Source organism: Mytilus edulis, chromosome 10, assembly GCF_963676685.1.
Source record: "Mytilus edulis chromosome 10, xbMytEdul2.2, whole genome shotgun sequence".
Classification (NCBI taxonomy): domain Eukaryota; kingdom Metazoa; phylum Mollusca; class Bivalvia; order Mytilida; family Mytilidae; genus Mytilus; species Mytilus edulis.
The window spans coordinates 562,384-579,323 of NC_092353.1; the positions used below are offsets into that span (position 1 = coordinate 562,384).

A 16,940-nucleotide genomic window follows, 5' to 3' on the forward strand; every position below is an offset into this window, starting at 1 on the left:
TCGTATAAATTACAAAACAATTCTTGGGGAAATGAATTGATCTAGATTTTATAACAGGTAGGCCCTCTATTCTAAGTATTTTACCACCAGCAAACTTCCTTTCCTCTGATTGACCTCAGGTGACTTATCATAGAAAGATCAAGACATTGGAGTATGATTAGAACAATCCTAAAGAATCCTGATGTTGAAGACCACCTGACATACATTATGTTTGTATTTTTAATCAGATTTTACTCAAAGCTGTGAAGAATTTCATATTAAAATAAATCTTGAAACTAGATGTTTTAAAAAGTCAGTGGAAATATATATATATATAAGAAATGAATTGAGTGCTACTTACCATATTTTTAATATAAGACTGTGTGGCAAAGTTATCTCTACAAAGATTGACCAGTAATCCGAGACATGGAAGCGTAAATTCTGTAATGGGGTTAGTTCTGGAAAACAAAAACAAAGGAATACTTGTATGTCTGGAAACCCAAAATACAACTATATAAATACTGTAAATGAGTTTGTTCTGAATAAAATGTCAATGAATTCTATACAAAACAACCTAAAAACAGGTACTAAAATTCTGTGACACAATTAATTTTGTTCTCAAATAAATAAACTTCCATTAATAACAAACATGAGGAAGACTTTTCTTAAAACCTTCTCTAGCATTCATTTTTGTTTGAATAAAATTCAGTAGCTTGAAATAAAACGAATTCAGAAATTATTCGATTTTTAATATTTGTTTCGTTGTTTATTTCTTACTTTTTTGTAAGTAGTGAACTTCCTTTTACACACTACCTCCATTTTGTATTCCTTTCTTTAAATTCACAATCAATTATAGAAAAATAATCCTAGTGGCACAAATAGGCAGATGTACAAATAGGCAATAAAAAAACCAAGAATTCAGTAATGTAAAGATATTACTAAAGAAGAAAGAAAAGAATGAAAAAGAACCAAAAAGTTTGTATACTTGTGACAGTCATCTAAGTACCAGTATTCTATTGTATCAAAATATAATCAATAAATAAGATGTCATGCAGGTAGAAACAATTATTTAACCAAAACAATAGACACTTGTTTGTCAAATTTTTAACTGCAACCGTTTCAGTTTCAGCCAAAATATTTACAGTATTAAAGAATCAGTCAAAATAAAGACCGCCTAAGTTTTTCATATAATTTGTTGCCCCTACATATATACAATTTTAATGTGCGTACTTTTCTGCATTGGCTAGAAGTATAGGGGGAGGGTTGAGATCTCACAAACAAGTTTAACACCGCCACATTTTTGCGCCTGTCCCAAGTCAGGAGCTTCTGGCCTTTGTTAGTCTTGTACTATTTTTAATTTTAGTTTCTTGTGTACAATTTGGAGTTAAGTATGGCGTTCATTAGCACTGAACTGGTATATTTGTTTAGGGGCCAGCTTAAGGATGCCTCCGGGTTCAGGAATTTCTCGCTGCATTGAAGACTGGTTGGTGACCTTCTGTTGTTGTCAGTTCTATGGTCGGGTTGTTGTATCTTTGACACATTCCCCATTTCCATTCTCAATTTTATAGTATATGATCGTACATTTGATCTTATTTCTTGCCATTACAAATCTATTTTCTACCTTACTTACATATTTTTCAAAACAAAATGTAACAAATCTTCAACATAACTGTCCTGGAAATTTATCTTGTGTCCATATGTTATCCTCTGTAAAACATTCAATATCTGAAAAATAAGATATAAACCTTTTAACCCGTCAATAAAACTGAACAGGAAATTTGAAATATTAAGGTATTAATACAAGAGTGCATGTGCTGAAATGTCTCGCCTTCTTTACTAATCATTGATATTATGTTGACAGTCCTAAATATCAAGCTTTATTACAACTGTCACATAAACTTAACATTAATCAAGAAAACTAAACATTGACCAATGAACCATGAAAATGAGGTCAAGGTCAGATGAACCATGCCAGGCAGGCATGTTCAGCTAACAATTCTTCAATACAACAAACATAGTTGACCTATTGCTTATATTTTAAGAAAAACAGACCAAAACACAAATGTCGGATGACACCTGCCAGTTGGACATGTACACCTTACAGTCCTTCCATACACCCAATATACTAGACCTATTGCGTATAGTATCTGAGATATGGACTTGACCACCAAAACTTAACCTTGTTCACTGATCCATGAAATGAGGTCGAGGTCAAGTGGAAACTGTCTGATGGGCACGAGGACCTTGCAAGGTACGCACAAACCAAATATAGTTATCACATTACTTAAAATAAGAGAGAATTTAACATTACAAAAAAATCTTAACTTTTTTCAAGTTGTCACTGAACCATGAAAATGAGGTCAAGGACATTGGACATGTGACTGACGGAATCTTAGTAACATGAGGCATCCCTATACAAAGTATGAAGCATCCAGGTCTTCCACTTTCTAAAATATAAAGCTTTTAAGAAGTTAGCTAACACCGCCACCGGATCACCATCCCTATGTCAAGCTTTCTGCAACAATAGTTGCAGGCTCGACAAAAAACCCTCAAAAACTTTTCTTTTTTAACTTTTTATTTTTTTATTTCCAACAATTACAACATATACATGACATACATACAATATAATACATATAAGATAAATACAATGTCATTTTTATAAATAAATCTTAATTGGAAATATTTTACATTTTCTATTGAAAAGATAAAGAAATAAAAAATTAAAAAAATTAAAAATTAAAAATAAATAAATAAATAAATAACGAAGGAAAACAAAACACAAAAAACAAAAACAAAACACAAAAGGATTATCCAGTTACATCCCTATCTATATTTTAAATATCAAATAATTATGTTGAACAAAAATTGAAAATTTACGAGACATATTTCTTTCGTAACAGCCATCAACACTGATCAAGTACATAACACGACAATAATATTTTCTTTAAAAAAGATTATAATTAAGTAGTCATAATTTATTGTAACAACAACAAAAAAGACATTAGCTGGTATTCAATAACAGTTTTTCAAAAACATTCCATACATTGTCAAATTCAGTTATCTTTTTATTTTTTACAGCTATCATACTCTCTAATTTATACATATCTTTCAGTTTTATTATAATTGCTTGTAATGAGAGATTCTTTTTAAAGCATCTAGAATTATACACATATTGTTTAAAATAAAGAAAAATCATGTTATATGGGTTGTTGGGAAATATTTTGGATAAGTCTCCAAAAAGAAAGTTTAATTTATTTATTGGGAGACTTATTCCACCGGAAAGGAACCAGTTATCAACATCCTGTAGAAAATCTTGTACAGTATTGCAATTCCAAAATAGGTGTTCTATAGACTCATTATCTGATTTACAAAATGTACATAAAGGATCATCAGTCAATTTTATTTTAACTAAATACTGATTTGTGGCAATAATGCAATGGTTAATCCTATATTGCAACCACTGTAATTTACTATTTTTAGTAACAGCAAAAGGCAGTCTGAAAATCTTTTTCCAGTTCAGATTCTGTTCACCTAAAATTTTAACCCACTTAAGCTGTCCAGTAGGAATAACATTATTTCTTGTCAGTACAGAATACATATCTTTTGATCCTTTACAATGTTTTAAAAATATTTGTAGACATGATGGTATAAAAGGACAAACTAATTTGTAAGATCCTTTAGGGAAAGATTTTGATGCCTCTTTCACTGCCGAAATAACACTGTAAAATTTAAGAAAATCTGTGTTAATGTTATATTTTTGCTTAAATTGGTCAAATGAATGAAATATACGATCCATTTTCGTCAACTATATCATTTACAAATCTAATACCACTATTGAACCATTCTTGATAAATTACTGATTTATGACCAATCTTAATATTATTATTCAGCCATAGTGGATTTGATAAAAATGAATCATAAGTAAAATTTCTTTCTTTTTGAATAATCATTTCCCAGGATCTTAGTACATCTTTCCAAAAATGGTTGTTAACTGTCATATACAGTTGTCTAATATAATCAACACCACAACTAAACAACTTTCTTTTATCTATATTTGACATGAAAATATTTTGCCATTTACTATCTCTCTGCAAAAGCCTCCTAATCCATGTTGATTTAAGTGCTGTAATGAACATATTCAAATCAAGCATTTTCAAACCTCCCTCCAAATAATCTTTGATTAGAATATCCTTCTTAACTCTATGTATAGGTGAGTTCCATATGTATGAATAAATAAGTTCATTTATTCTCTTAATAATATCATCTGAAGGATTTGGCAGAGAGATAATGAGATGGTTTACAATAGGCAAGACTAGAGTTTTAATCACAGTTATTCTACCTATAACAGTTAGATTCCTTTTAGACCATTGATTTAAAGTATTTTTAATCTGTACAATTTTTTCAGAATAATTTATCTTAACAATTTTTTCAAGATCTACATCAAAATTGATTCCTAGTAATTTAAACGAAGTTTCACCCCAGGACAGATTTCTGTTAGGGCATAAAGTATCTGTACTATATTTTTTGCTCCCAAACCAAATAACTTGTGTTTTTGTGAAGTTAATATTCAGTCCAGATATTTTTGCAAACCAGTCTAATTCTAATAATGATTCTTGTAAAGATTTTTCACTCCCATCCAAAATCAAAGAGGTGTCATCAGCAAACTGTGACAATTTATGCTCAACCCGTGTGACCTCTATACCACTAATGTCACTATTTCCCCTTATTTTCAATGCCAGAATCTCAACACATAAATTAAAAAGATATGGAGACAGGGGGTCCCCTTGTCTACAACCTCTTCCAATAGTAAAAAAATCTGAAAGGTTCCCCCCCTGGATGACAGCAGAGTTGATATTATTGTAAAAAACTTTAACCCAATTGATGATAGAATCGCCAAAATTGAAAAATTTCAAAACATTTATCAAAAAGTCCCATGATATTGAATCGAAAGCTTTTTCGAAATCAATCAAAAGTAATAACCCTGGTATTTCATGTTCCTCTGTGTACTGTAATATATCATAAATGAGTCTTATATTTTCCCCAATATACCTTCCACTAATAAAACCAGTCTGATCAAAATTTATCAATTTATCAAGGACACTCTTAAATCTGTTTGCAATAGCTGCTGATCCAATTTTATACACAGTATTCAGTAAAGATATAGGGCGCCAGTTTTTTAAAAAGTGGCGGGGTTTATTCCCTTTTGGTAAACAAGTAATAATCCCTTGTAAAATAGCCCCTAAGAGGCCTAGGTTCCGGCAAAATAGCCACTGCCTATTCAGAACATAACTGTCGCAGAAATTACGCCCTGCAACTTGCGAGATTTTTCAAAGATTTTGTCAACTTAGGATATATTTGCTTGGACGGATTGAACATCTGTATGACTGTATGTAATTAACAATTTGTACACGGGATATTGAAAGTAGAGTACTCAGCACTGGAAATTGCGAAAGCTAACGTGAATGGAAACATTGATTTAAACGGATAAATCATATATATACCTGCGCCGTGAATGATCATGTATCACGATGGGACACTGGACAAAATCCATATACTTTTAAAAAAAAAATGTGTTGATTTAGCGTGAATTTTGATAAAACAACTATACATACTAAAAAAAAATTGAGAATGGAAATAGGGAATGTGTGAAAGAGACAACAACTCGACCATAGAACAGACAACAGCAGAAGGTCACCAATAGGCTTCAATGCATGCAGTATAATGAAAGCCATCATTGCTTAAAAACAAGCACCTGAGATCACCCGTGTTGTTTTTTTTTTGGGGGGGGGGGGGGGGGGGGGGGGGGGAGGGGTGTTGCTTATGATTAGTTTTTAAGGTTTTTTTTATGTTGGGGTAAGTGGAGACCTGTGATTTTTTTTATTACTCGTTACAGTATTATTGTTTTGTTTTCGACCTTTGAGCTTAATTGACCCGTTTGCATCTTTTGCCTTTTTTTTTAATATGTTCCTATGATGAAACAGTATATAGAATTAATTGCATAACAGTGTGGTCGACAGTAAAACGTTTGTAGGTTGTAACTTGTTTGTCAACGGCTATGATTTTATGCTCACCCAGTCTGTCAGAGGCCTTCCAGTGGGGATTGAAATATTCACTTGTTACACATTCCGATACATAAAATGAAACTTTCTTTTTACAAAGCTTGAAAGGAATTTGTTTTAAATATTTATTATAATCATCACATACAACCGTGTCATTTATAAGAATAATAATGTTCAGAGATGATATTATTTAATAATAATAAAAAAATAGGTTTATCCATTGAAAAAAAAACTATTAAGTTGATGGGGTTAATTCACAAAATATCTCATTGATTAAGAGCACAACTACTTCTACGGTGTGATCATTTAAGAATGGCCTACTATTTATTCAATGCGTATACATGTGGGTTTTGTTTGTGAAGAGTTCTGGATAATTAAAAAGCATTTGATTTCTTTGTTTAATACCATAAAACGATTCATTCTTTCAGATATTTGTCACTTTGCCTTATCTTCAAGTCCAACACAATTTCTCGCGTTTCTTACAAAACTTATATTCTTGTGATGTATTCTTTTGTTGAAAAAAAAATGTATAGATATAGATAGATATAGGAAGATGTGGTATGAGTGCCAATGAGACAACTCTCCTCCCAAGTAATAATTCATAAAAGTAAACCATTATAGGTCAAGGTACGACATGCAACACGGAGCCTTGGCTCACACCGAACAGCAAGTTATAGAGGGCCCCAAAACTACTAGTGTAAAACCATTCAAACCGGAAAACCAATGAGAAACGAAAAACACATATGAACTACATAAACAGACGACATCATGCATTGTAACTTTTAAAGCCAATTAAGTAAAAAAAATAATCTGAAAGAACGTGCGATATCATATTAGGAAAATTGATGGTCAAACCATATCAAAAAATCAAGTAAAGAATTTTAAGTATTCAACCTTTATAGCTTGCTGTTCGGTGTGAGCCAAGACTCCGTGTTGAAGGCCATTTTTATTTATTTTCAAATTACAAAGGTTATTCCTGATTAGTATTTTTAATTATTTTATTTAGGCGTTTAGAACCTTTGGTGACCTTGACCTCACAGTTTAAATTTCTATGATAAGTACGTCGTGAGCAGTGGGCATTACAGACGAACGTTCACCTAATTTCCCCCAGTCAATGAATGGCCATAGCTACACTGTTATGAATTTCATTCTATATCGTTCTATAATAATATTTATTGAAAAAAAGAAACTTTAGTCAGTGGAAGCTTTGTTAAATTTTAGATGATTTATTATAGGTTTTCTATCTGGTTTTTTTTAATGGTGTCGATTATTATTGTAATTTTCACTCGTCACCAACATGTCTGACCCTATTTTTGACAAATTATTCTGCAGCTCTACTGAAGCAAGGACATGGGACGTACATATATAATGTACCTTGTATTAGTTGTATATGGAAATTAATGTAAGATATGCAGAAAACCAAGTGTTTTCATGAAACCCATTATGTCTTTTAATTGTAAACAAACATTTAAGAAGCAATGTATTACCTTTAAAACATGACTGAAACAGTAACATTGTATTAAATTTGTAATAATAAATTATATGTCCGGCTTTGAAAGCATCTACTACATTTCTAAGTCGGAAAAGCATCCACTGTTGTTCTAATTAATAAAATCCGAACATGAAATCATTTGTATGCAGATGTGCAGTTGAAGTGGATTGAATATTAAAGTTAGGTTGAAAACAGGTCATCGTACAATTCCCCCTATATCCGAGTACCCTCATATCTCATTCCAAATGTGACCATTTCTGAAACTGTGTGCACAATAATCAAACTGACAAATTTTAGGCTTTGGAAAATAGGTTTATTGATCTTAAACGTTCTTAATATATGTACAACCTTGGGTCATGCTTGTGTGTAAGTGTTCGGGATTGGCGTAATTTGCAATGTTTCACTTTATAGCGGACGTGATAGAGAGCACCAAATTTGCACATTTAAAAGTTTGATTTGTGTTGTTATACTTCTTGAATATAAGGAGGGATTGCCTTTGATTTGTTGGGAGTTCTTTAATTTAAAGACAACTCTGAGCGTGTCTGTTAAATCCAAATAGACTGCTTTGGGAAACGATACCTTGCAATTGAATTGGCCATTATTTAACAAATCAAGGTCGTCGGTCAGGTCAGGTCAGGTCTCGAAAAAACGTGATCTCTTCTTAAAGCTCTTCTGTTTATAATTTTAAAAAGAAATATAGCAGCCATTTTAATTTCCTATATTTCTCTTAAGATTTCTCTTAAGTGTAAAATATATACTTAAGAGTGGGTAATAGCACTCTTAAAGTTACGATAGTTTTTACTCTTAAGATTTACTTAAGATTTTTTGTGAAAAACCTAAAAATCTTAAGATTACTCTTAAGAGTAAAATATATCTTAAGATTTTTTGTGAAAAGGGCAGAGTTGTAAAACCATACAGATTCAAAACCCTCAAAAACTTAATTTTGACAACTGAACCATGAAAATGAGGTCAAGGTCAGATGACAACTGCCAGCTAGAAATTTACACCTTACAATCATTCCATACACCAAATATAGTAGACCTATTGCACACAGTATAAGAAAATCAGAACAAAACACAAACACTTAACTATAACAACTGAACCATGAAAATGAGGTCAAGGTCAGATGACACCTGCCAGCTGGACATGTACACCTTACAGTCCTTCCATACACCAAATATACTAGACCTATTGTTTATAGTATCTGAGATATGGATTTGACCACCAAAATTAAAACTTATTCACTGATCCATGAAATGAGGTTGAGGTCAAGTGAAAACTGTCTGGTGGTCATGAGGACCTGGCAAGGTACGCACATACTAAATGTAGTTATCCTATTATTAATAACAAGAGAGAATTTATCATTACAAAAAATCTTAACTTTTTTTCGAGTAGTCACTGAACTATGAAAATGAGGTCAAGGACATTGGACATGTGACTGACGGAAACTTAGTAACATGAGGTATCCATATATAAAGTATGAAGCATCCAGGTCTTCCACCTTTTAAAATATAAAGATTTTAAGAAGTTTTAACGCTGCAGCCGCCATATCACTATCGCTATATCGAGCTTTCTGTGACAAAAGTCGCCTGCCCGACAAAAACTAAACAGGAAACTTATCTTGTGTTCATATGTTATCCTCTGTAAAACATTCAATATCCGAAAAAATAAGATATAAACCTGTCAATAAAACTCCAGCATGTGTGTTTATGATTTAAGCTTACCTCCACTGTAAGATAGTCACGTGGTACTTCAGTATGTGTTTTTTATGACATAAGCTTTGAGATGGTCCCCTGGTATTCAAGTACGTGTTTTTATGACAGTAGCTGGCATCCACTGTGAGATGGTCCCCAGATACTATAGTACATGTTTTAATGACATTCCCTTACCTCGAATTTGAGATGGTCCCCTGATACACCAGCATATTTTTGTGAAAGGAGCTTACCTCCACTGTGAGATAATCCCCTTGTACTGAAGTGTATGTTTTTATTAAATTAGCTTAACTCCACTGTGAGATGGTCCTTTGGAACACCAACATGTGTTTTGATGACAGAAGCTTACTCCCACTGTGAGATAGTCCCCTTGTATTGAAGTGTGCATGTTTTATGACAGCAGCTTACCCCCACTATGAGATGGTCCACTGGTTTCCCAGTGTGTGTGTTTACCACAGTTGCTTACCTCCACTGTGAGATGGTCCCCTGGCATACCAGCATGTGTTTTGATGACAGTAGCTAAACACTGTGTAAGGTGAAAGGAATCATGGAAGGCTTCTCTTATTTCACTGTCTTGTGCTGTGAAATTATAAATAATATATTGTTATGAAAACTTATGCATCACAATTAAATCTTACTTTTCACAAATTGTTTAGGACTCCTTTACACTAAATCTGTAGGATGTGTAATGATTGATATTTTAGTGTTGGAGAACAAGCTTTATTCATTATCTGTAAATGGTGCTTTAAACTGCTTTGAGATAACTGCAAGTACTCTCAAGATTTGTACCTTTTGTCTCTTGTTTTTATTGTTTGTGTTTTATACTCATTTCTGAGTAAGGTAATTTTAAGTGCTATTGAGAGTTGACTTGTGCTTTTAAAATAGAAAGAAGTTGTGGTAGGGTTGTTAGCAGAATACCAACGATGTGTCTGTAAGAAGTTATTACCACCTTCTTGTCGTTTATTGATAGCTGTACAGTGACCTATAGTTGCTAATATCCACATCATTTATTGATAGCTGTACAGTGACCTATAGTTGCTAATATCCACATCATTTATTGATAGCTGTACAGTGACCTATAGTTGCTAATATCCACATCATTTATTGATAGCTGTACAGTGACCTATAGTTGCTATGTTGTTTATTGATAGCTGTACAGTGACCTATAGTTGCTATGTCGTTTATTGATAGCTGTACAGTGACCTATAGTTGCTATGTCGTTTATTGATAGCTGTACAGTGACCTATAGTTGCTATGTCGTTTATTGATAGCTGTACAGTGACCTATAGTTGCTATGTCGTTTATTGATAGCTGTACAGTGACCTATAGTTGCTAATATCCACATCATTTGGTCTCTGGTGTATAGTTGTCTTATGACTTCATACCTATTCTTATAACTCCTTTCAAAACCAAATAAATGTACAATACACTGCACACTACTTCATATTTTGTTTGAAAATTGTGCAAAGAAAAATAATCTGAATTAAAATAGAAACATTAAGCAAAATTTTGATAGCAATTGTATTTTAGTGACATATTGGCTGCTTGAATGAATAACACATCATTTGAAAGTGTGGCTGACTTTTGTTGTTGTGTTACATATTTGTTTTTTCATTCAGTATTTTGTACTTAATTTAGAACGTTAGTTTTCTCTTTTGAAATGTTTTACATACATATTTTGGGGCTCTTCATAGCTGACCATGTAGTATTGGCTTTGCTCGAATGCCAACATTTTAAATGTTACCTATTCCTCGAATGCCAACAAAAATATTTCAATAGATGTTTATATAATAACAATAGGTGTTTTTATAAGTATTTAACTGTTAAAAATAATTAACGAACTTTAAAGAAATGCAACATTTTATCACTTTCTCATAAGGAAAAATAGTAGATTTTAGGGGTAAAATTATTATGAATTTTAAAGAACTAAAGAAAATTAAAACGTTTTATTTCTTTATCTAAAAAAATATGTTTGGAATGAATATGTTAATAACATAAGAAATATTAAAAATTTTAATAAAATTTTAGTTTAATACAATTATTTCAAACAAAATAAAAAATATAAGAGATTTGTTTAGTTCCATATCAATTTAAATATTTTATTAGTTAATATAAAGTATATGAAGATTTCAGTTGTACAATTAATTCAATTAAAAACATAATTAAGTTAAAATGATGAGTTCTAAGCTGGAAACTCTACAAAAGTTTCAAGAAAATTCATGAAATATGGTAACAAGAATTCAGATGAGTTGCGAACATGACAAACAACTAAACAATGTTATTTTACGAGTCACTTACAATAAAAAAAAAACGGGTGTAATTGTATAACCAAGAAAAATATCCTGAACAAACTGAAATAAACAAAATAGTAATCTAACACAAGATACAAAGTTCCAAGAAATTTAATCAGTAATATGGTAGGATATTACAGCACACACAACTATAGAAATATTGAAAAAAAAAAACCTTCAGAGCCCAAAGAGTCTATTGTAGAATTTGTGCAAACTGGAATTCCCGTCCTGACAATATGCACACATTGACTTTGTGATGCAACACTTTTGAAAGTTTCTTTTTTTAAAAAGAGAATCCATGTTTGTTCAAGCAGGAGCAGCAAAATATGATTTGTAACAAATTAACAAACATGAACTAGATTTAGCTACCTGTTTAATTAGTATGGTTGTTTTGATAAGCATGCACTTTTGTTGTGATAACTACTTGCACATATTCCTTGAATGCCAACATAATTTTACAGGTAAATTGTCGGTAGATCAAAGGATGTTGGCATTCAAGGAATAAACCGTTGAAGGCCATACAGTGACCTATAGTTGTGAATCACATCTTCATTTTTTATGCTAGTCCTGAACTATAGTCTATGTACCTAGATGCTGGAACAGGGAGATACATTTGGAGAGTAGACCTGGCTTTAAATCTCTTGATTCTCTCAGAATATCTATCACAGCATTTAAACATTCTACAGGTAATAAATTCCTCAGGTTAAAAAACTTCAACGTTGAGGTTCTTGATGATAAACTACCAACCAGAATCTGAAATTAAGTAAAAAATGAAAATATCATTTAATTATTCATCTTGAAAAGAACAAAAATATATCATTAATTCCTACCAAAATTGTGTGAGTTTTTCAATGACTGTGTTTTTATTATAAATTCTCCCCCAAAGAATATAAATATAAATGGTGAAGTTTGTGTTTTGGAATGGGATACCCCAAATATCACTCTCATATCATAAGCTAAATTAGCAGTTGCTTCAAGCAAACATAACAATTAGCAGGTTCACAACTTCATGTCCTGTATCTTAGAATCAGTGCAAGATCTGTCATTTTCAGGAAGTTGTCTTGTATTTAAGAATCAGTGCAAAATCTGTCATTTTCAGAAATTTGCATTTTAACAAAGTGTGAAAAGGACTACTTCCCATGATGACAAAAGTGATTTATTTGTCTATCCTGAAAAAATAAATAAGTATGGATAAAAAAATTACAATGTTTCATCAAATTTCAACAATTCAACATATACAAATCTCTTAAAGGATAAAATATTTCATTAATATCAAGTAATTTACTGTAATTAAGACGACCTAAATTCGTATAAAGTGCAAAGAGGGTTTTAAAGGCATTAATGGAAGAACTATTGAAATTTGAGGTACAGACCTAATAAAAATAATTGTACTGTTACAGGAAAATGAGTTTGAAATGATAATGATGGGTGGACAGTTGTCTCATTGATATCATACCATTTCCTTGTCATATTTACCTCTAGCTGCCTCTGTAGATATACCAAGTTGCCATCTGTTTTACTGTTTTTATATTGGTTGGCAGCCATTATGACATGCTTAACACAAGAAGCTGTCTCCATGGTAACAAAACTGAAACACATAAAAAAATAGGTATTTAGAATTGTAGAATTTTTTCAAAAGTGAGGATTTTGTATAATTTTTTATATATTTCACAGTGATATCTTACCATAGCTTTGTTTAAACTTGTTTATTTACTTTGACCATAAATATTTATCCCTAATAACCTTATTAACTTTGTTAATGCATTCAGGTATTGCATCTCAAATCTATTCGTTCATAGTGTGTTAATCTTCTTTTTTTTATCATGTTTATTGAGTTAAGCCTTCCAATTGATATTTTATCGTGTGTTTTTCTATGTTGTGATGTTATAATATTGTCTCAGTAAAAGGGAGAAGGTTTTGCAACATTAAAACGTTTAATCCTGCTGCAAATGTTTGCAGCAGTCCTAAGTCAGGAATCTGATGTACAGTAGTTGTCGTTTGTTTATGTAATTTATACATGTTTCTCATGTCTCATTTTTTTATATTGATTAGACCGTTGGTTTTCCTGTTTCATTGGTTTTACACTTGTAATTTTGGGGCTCTTTATAGCTTGTTTGGTGTGAGCCAAGGCTCTAAGTTGAAGGTTGTACCTTGACCTATTATTGTTTACTAAATACTTTCATAAATTGTGATTTGGATGGAGAGTTGTTTCATTGGCACTCATACCAAATCTTCTGATATCTCTATTTAAAAACTCTGAAACTGAGGTAAAGGCTGAATATAACTTAATGCATAATTTGAGCTACCTGACCAGTAACAAGAAAATTGGCTTTATGCACATGATAAATAAAAAATTATATCAGGCAATCTCTTATATCCTTTCTTATCATAGATTTTGTTTTGCATTTTTGAAGAATTATATGGATATCACACAGGTTCCCGTAAAATTTTGAGGTCATAAAACAAAATATCTGACGCCACAATGGAAAAGTGATTGTTGTATGCGTCAAAAGTTCAAGCGGCCGGGTCAGCCGGGAGGTATCAAGTTCGTTGGCCCCCAATACACTTTCGCACCCTACATCTTCTGACCTCGCACGTTCGCCCCCAAGGTCCGTTCGCACCCCCCAATTTTAAATAAAATTCCAGTTGAATAATTGGACAAGAGTGGACACGCTGAAATGTCTCGCCTTCTTTAATAATCATTGATATTATGTTGATAGACCTAAATATAAAGCTTTATTACAACTGTCACATAAACTCAACATTAACATGATTAACCAAAGAAAACGAAACATTGATCAATGAACCATGAAAATGAGGTCAAGGTCAGATGAACCATGCCAGGCAGATATGTACAGCTAACAATTCTTCAATACAACAAATATAGTTGACTTATTGTTTATAAATTAAGAAAAACAGACCAAAACACAAACACTTTACACTTAGCAATGGGCCGTGAAAATGAGGTCAAGGTCAAATAAAACCTGTGTAACAGACATATAGATCATAAAATATTTCCATACACCAAATATAGTTGACTTATGCATAAAGTATTAGAAAAATAGACCAAAACTCAAAAACTTAACTTTGACCACTGAACCATGAAAATGAGGTCAAGGTCAGATGACACCTGTCAGCTAGACATGTACACTTTACAATCATGCCATACACCAAATATAGTAGACCTATTGCATATAGTATAAGAAAAACAGACCAAAACACAAAAACTTAACTATAACCACTGAACCATGAAAACGAGGTCAAGGTCAGATCACACCTGCCAGTTGGACATGTACACCTTATAGTGCTTCCATACACCGAATATACCAGACCTATTGCTTATAGTATCTGAGATATGGACTTGACCACCAAAACTTAACCTTGTTCACTGATCCATGAAATGAGGTCGCAGTGTTCTCCCCAGATATTTAATTTAACATCCTGGTAAACAGGACAAATTGAAATACCATCTTGTTTCTAAAAATTATAGCATCACATCCATAACATAATCTATAAGAAATCCAATTCAGATAGCATCACATTTAAGATTATAGCATCACATTACTATGATGTCAAACAGCCCTGGGGAGAACACTGAGGTCGAGGTCAAGTGAAAACTGTCTGACGGGCATGAGGACCTTGCAAGGTACGCGCATACCAAATATAGTTATCCAATTACTTATAATAAGAGAGAATTTAACATTACAAAAAAACTTAACTTTTTTTTCAAGTAGTCACTGAACCATGAAAATGAGGTCAAGGACATTGGACATGTGACTGACGGAAAGTTCGTAACATGAGGCATCTATATACAAAGTATGAAGCATCATGGTCTTCTACCTTCTAAAATATAAAGCTTTTAAGAAGTTAGCTAACGCCGCCGCCGCCGTCGGATCACTATCCCTATGTCGAGCTTTCTGCAACAAAAGTTGCAGGCTCGACAAAAATCAAGATTGTTGTTTTTAATTGATTTAAATACTGTATGTATTTAGCTTGGTATGATTCAATAGATTAAAGATTTTAAAGATTTTAAATGAAAAACACAAAAGATTTTAACAGCTTGGCCCCTATGATCTGAAACAATGAAACAAAAAATTATAGCATGCACTAACCAAAACATGATTAAAATTTATTCAACACAAAAAAATACGTTGTCATGTCTCACTTTATTTTGAAACAAGGAAATAAAAGTTAGCAATACACTTAACCAAAACAAAATTATGATTTATTCAACACAAAAAAACACGTTGTCTCACTTTACAAAATGCTTTAATTTAGAACAATGACAACAAATATACTTATAGGAATATACTTGTCAAAACTTGATTACAAAGTTATTATAAACACAAAACCAATAAAAATTGGGCGCGAACGTGTACATGGTGTAGGGTGCGAAAGTGAAAGGGGCGAACGTGATAGTGTGCGAACGAACCCGGATTCCAGCCGGGATTAGCGATAAGGTGTATGGTACAAGATAACTATAATTCCTTCATGTAACCCTTAAGACTTTTTCTCAATAACTATTCTAGTAATGCATATTTATGACATTAAATAAAAAGGCTGAAACAGGTCAGTTTTATTAATTTTTTTCTAACTTCTTTTAAAATTATATTGAATGTTTTAAAATTGTCAAGTTGTTGTTCCAAATATAGAAACCGAAAAAACATGTCACAATATACGTGTGTGCAATCAAAACCGATGAAATATTGATGATACGAAACATATGACACGATGTTACTGTATGTGTGTGAATGTGTAGGGTATGAATGTGGATTGAACAGACCAGATACAGACTTTTACTGTCTGGTATCAAATTCCAGCTAGTAAGACCAATATAAAACCAGAATTGTAAACTGATGAAGATAATCTCAGAACTCTTGTATCACTAACAGATCCTAAGTACATCAAAACAATTCGAAAATAAGTAATGTAGTATGTGAGAGTGTTTGTTTACATGGTTTTATTTTTGACTTTTTCTTACTTTATTGTAGTTCGATCCTGATTTATCTCAATGGAATCAGATATATTCTAACGAATTGGTGAAAAACTCTCAGTGAAGGAAATCAATGGTAATTGATAAATTATCTAAAATAGTCGCTGTCGAACAAGTTAGCATTTGTTTCCATGCAATTTCAGGTCGCCATCTTTAATTTTAAACTTGCCGCCGTAATGGTCGGTGGTTTAGGTTCCAAACAGATTGTTGTCAGATAGAACAAAATAAGATATATCTATACTACAACAAAGACCTCTTACATCAGCGCAATACAACTTACTGCTATAAGAGACGTACAATGTATCAAAAGCAATATAGTGAATTTTATTGCCTACACTTGAAAAATAGATAACATTTTATTTTGCTGGCAATAGGTAAGCGGAAGCCAAATTAATGACTATTTTGTTTACACAT

General features: G+C 32.1%; 1 protein-coding gene across 1 annotated transcript in view; it reads right to left on the minus strand.

The window, feature by feature from the left end:
* LOC139493080 (protein CIP2A homolog) overlaps positions 1-16,725 on the minus strand; it is a 33,142-nt gene extending 16,417 nt beyond the window's left edge. The window contains exons 1-6 of the mRNA XM_071281224.1: positions 16,515-16,725; positions 13,010-13,121; positions 12,121-12,286; positions 9,709-9,821; positions 1,610-1,704; positions 341-437 (exon numbers count right to left, since the gene is read on the minus strand). Of these exons, the coding sequence (XP_071137325.1) occupies positions 341-437; positions 1,610-1,704; positions 9,709-9,821; positions 12,121-12,286; positions 13,010-13,111 (573 nt within the window). The 5' untranslated portion in view covers positions 13,112-13,121; positions 16,515-16,725. The remainder of the gene's footprint in view (positions 1-340; positions 438-1,609; positions 1,705-9,708; positions 9,822-12,120; positions 12,287-13,009; positions 13,122-16,514) is intronic.
* Positions 16,726-16,940: the final 215 nt, after the last annotated feature.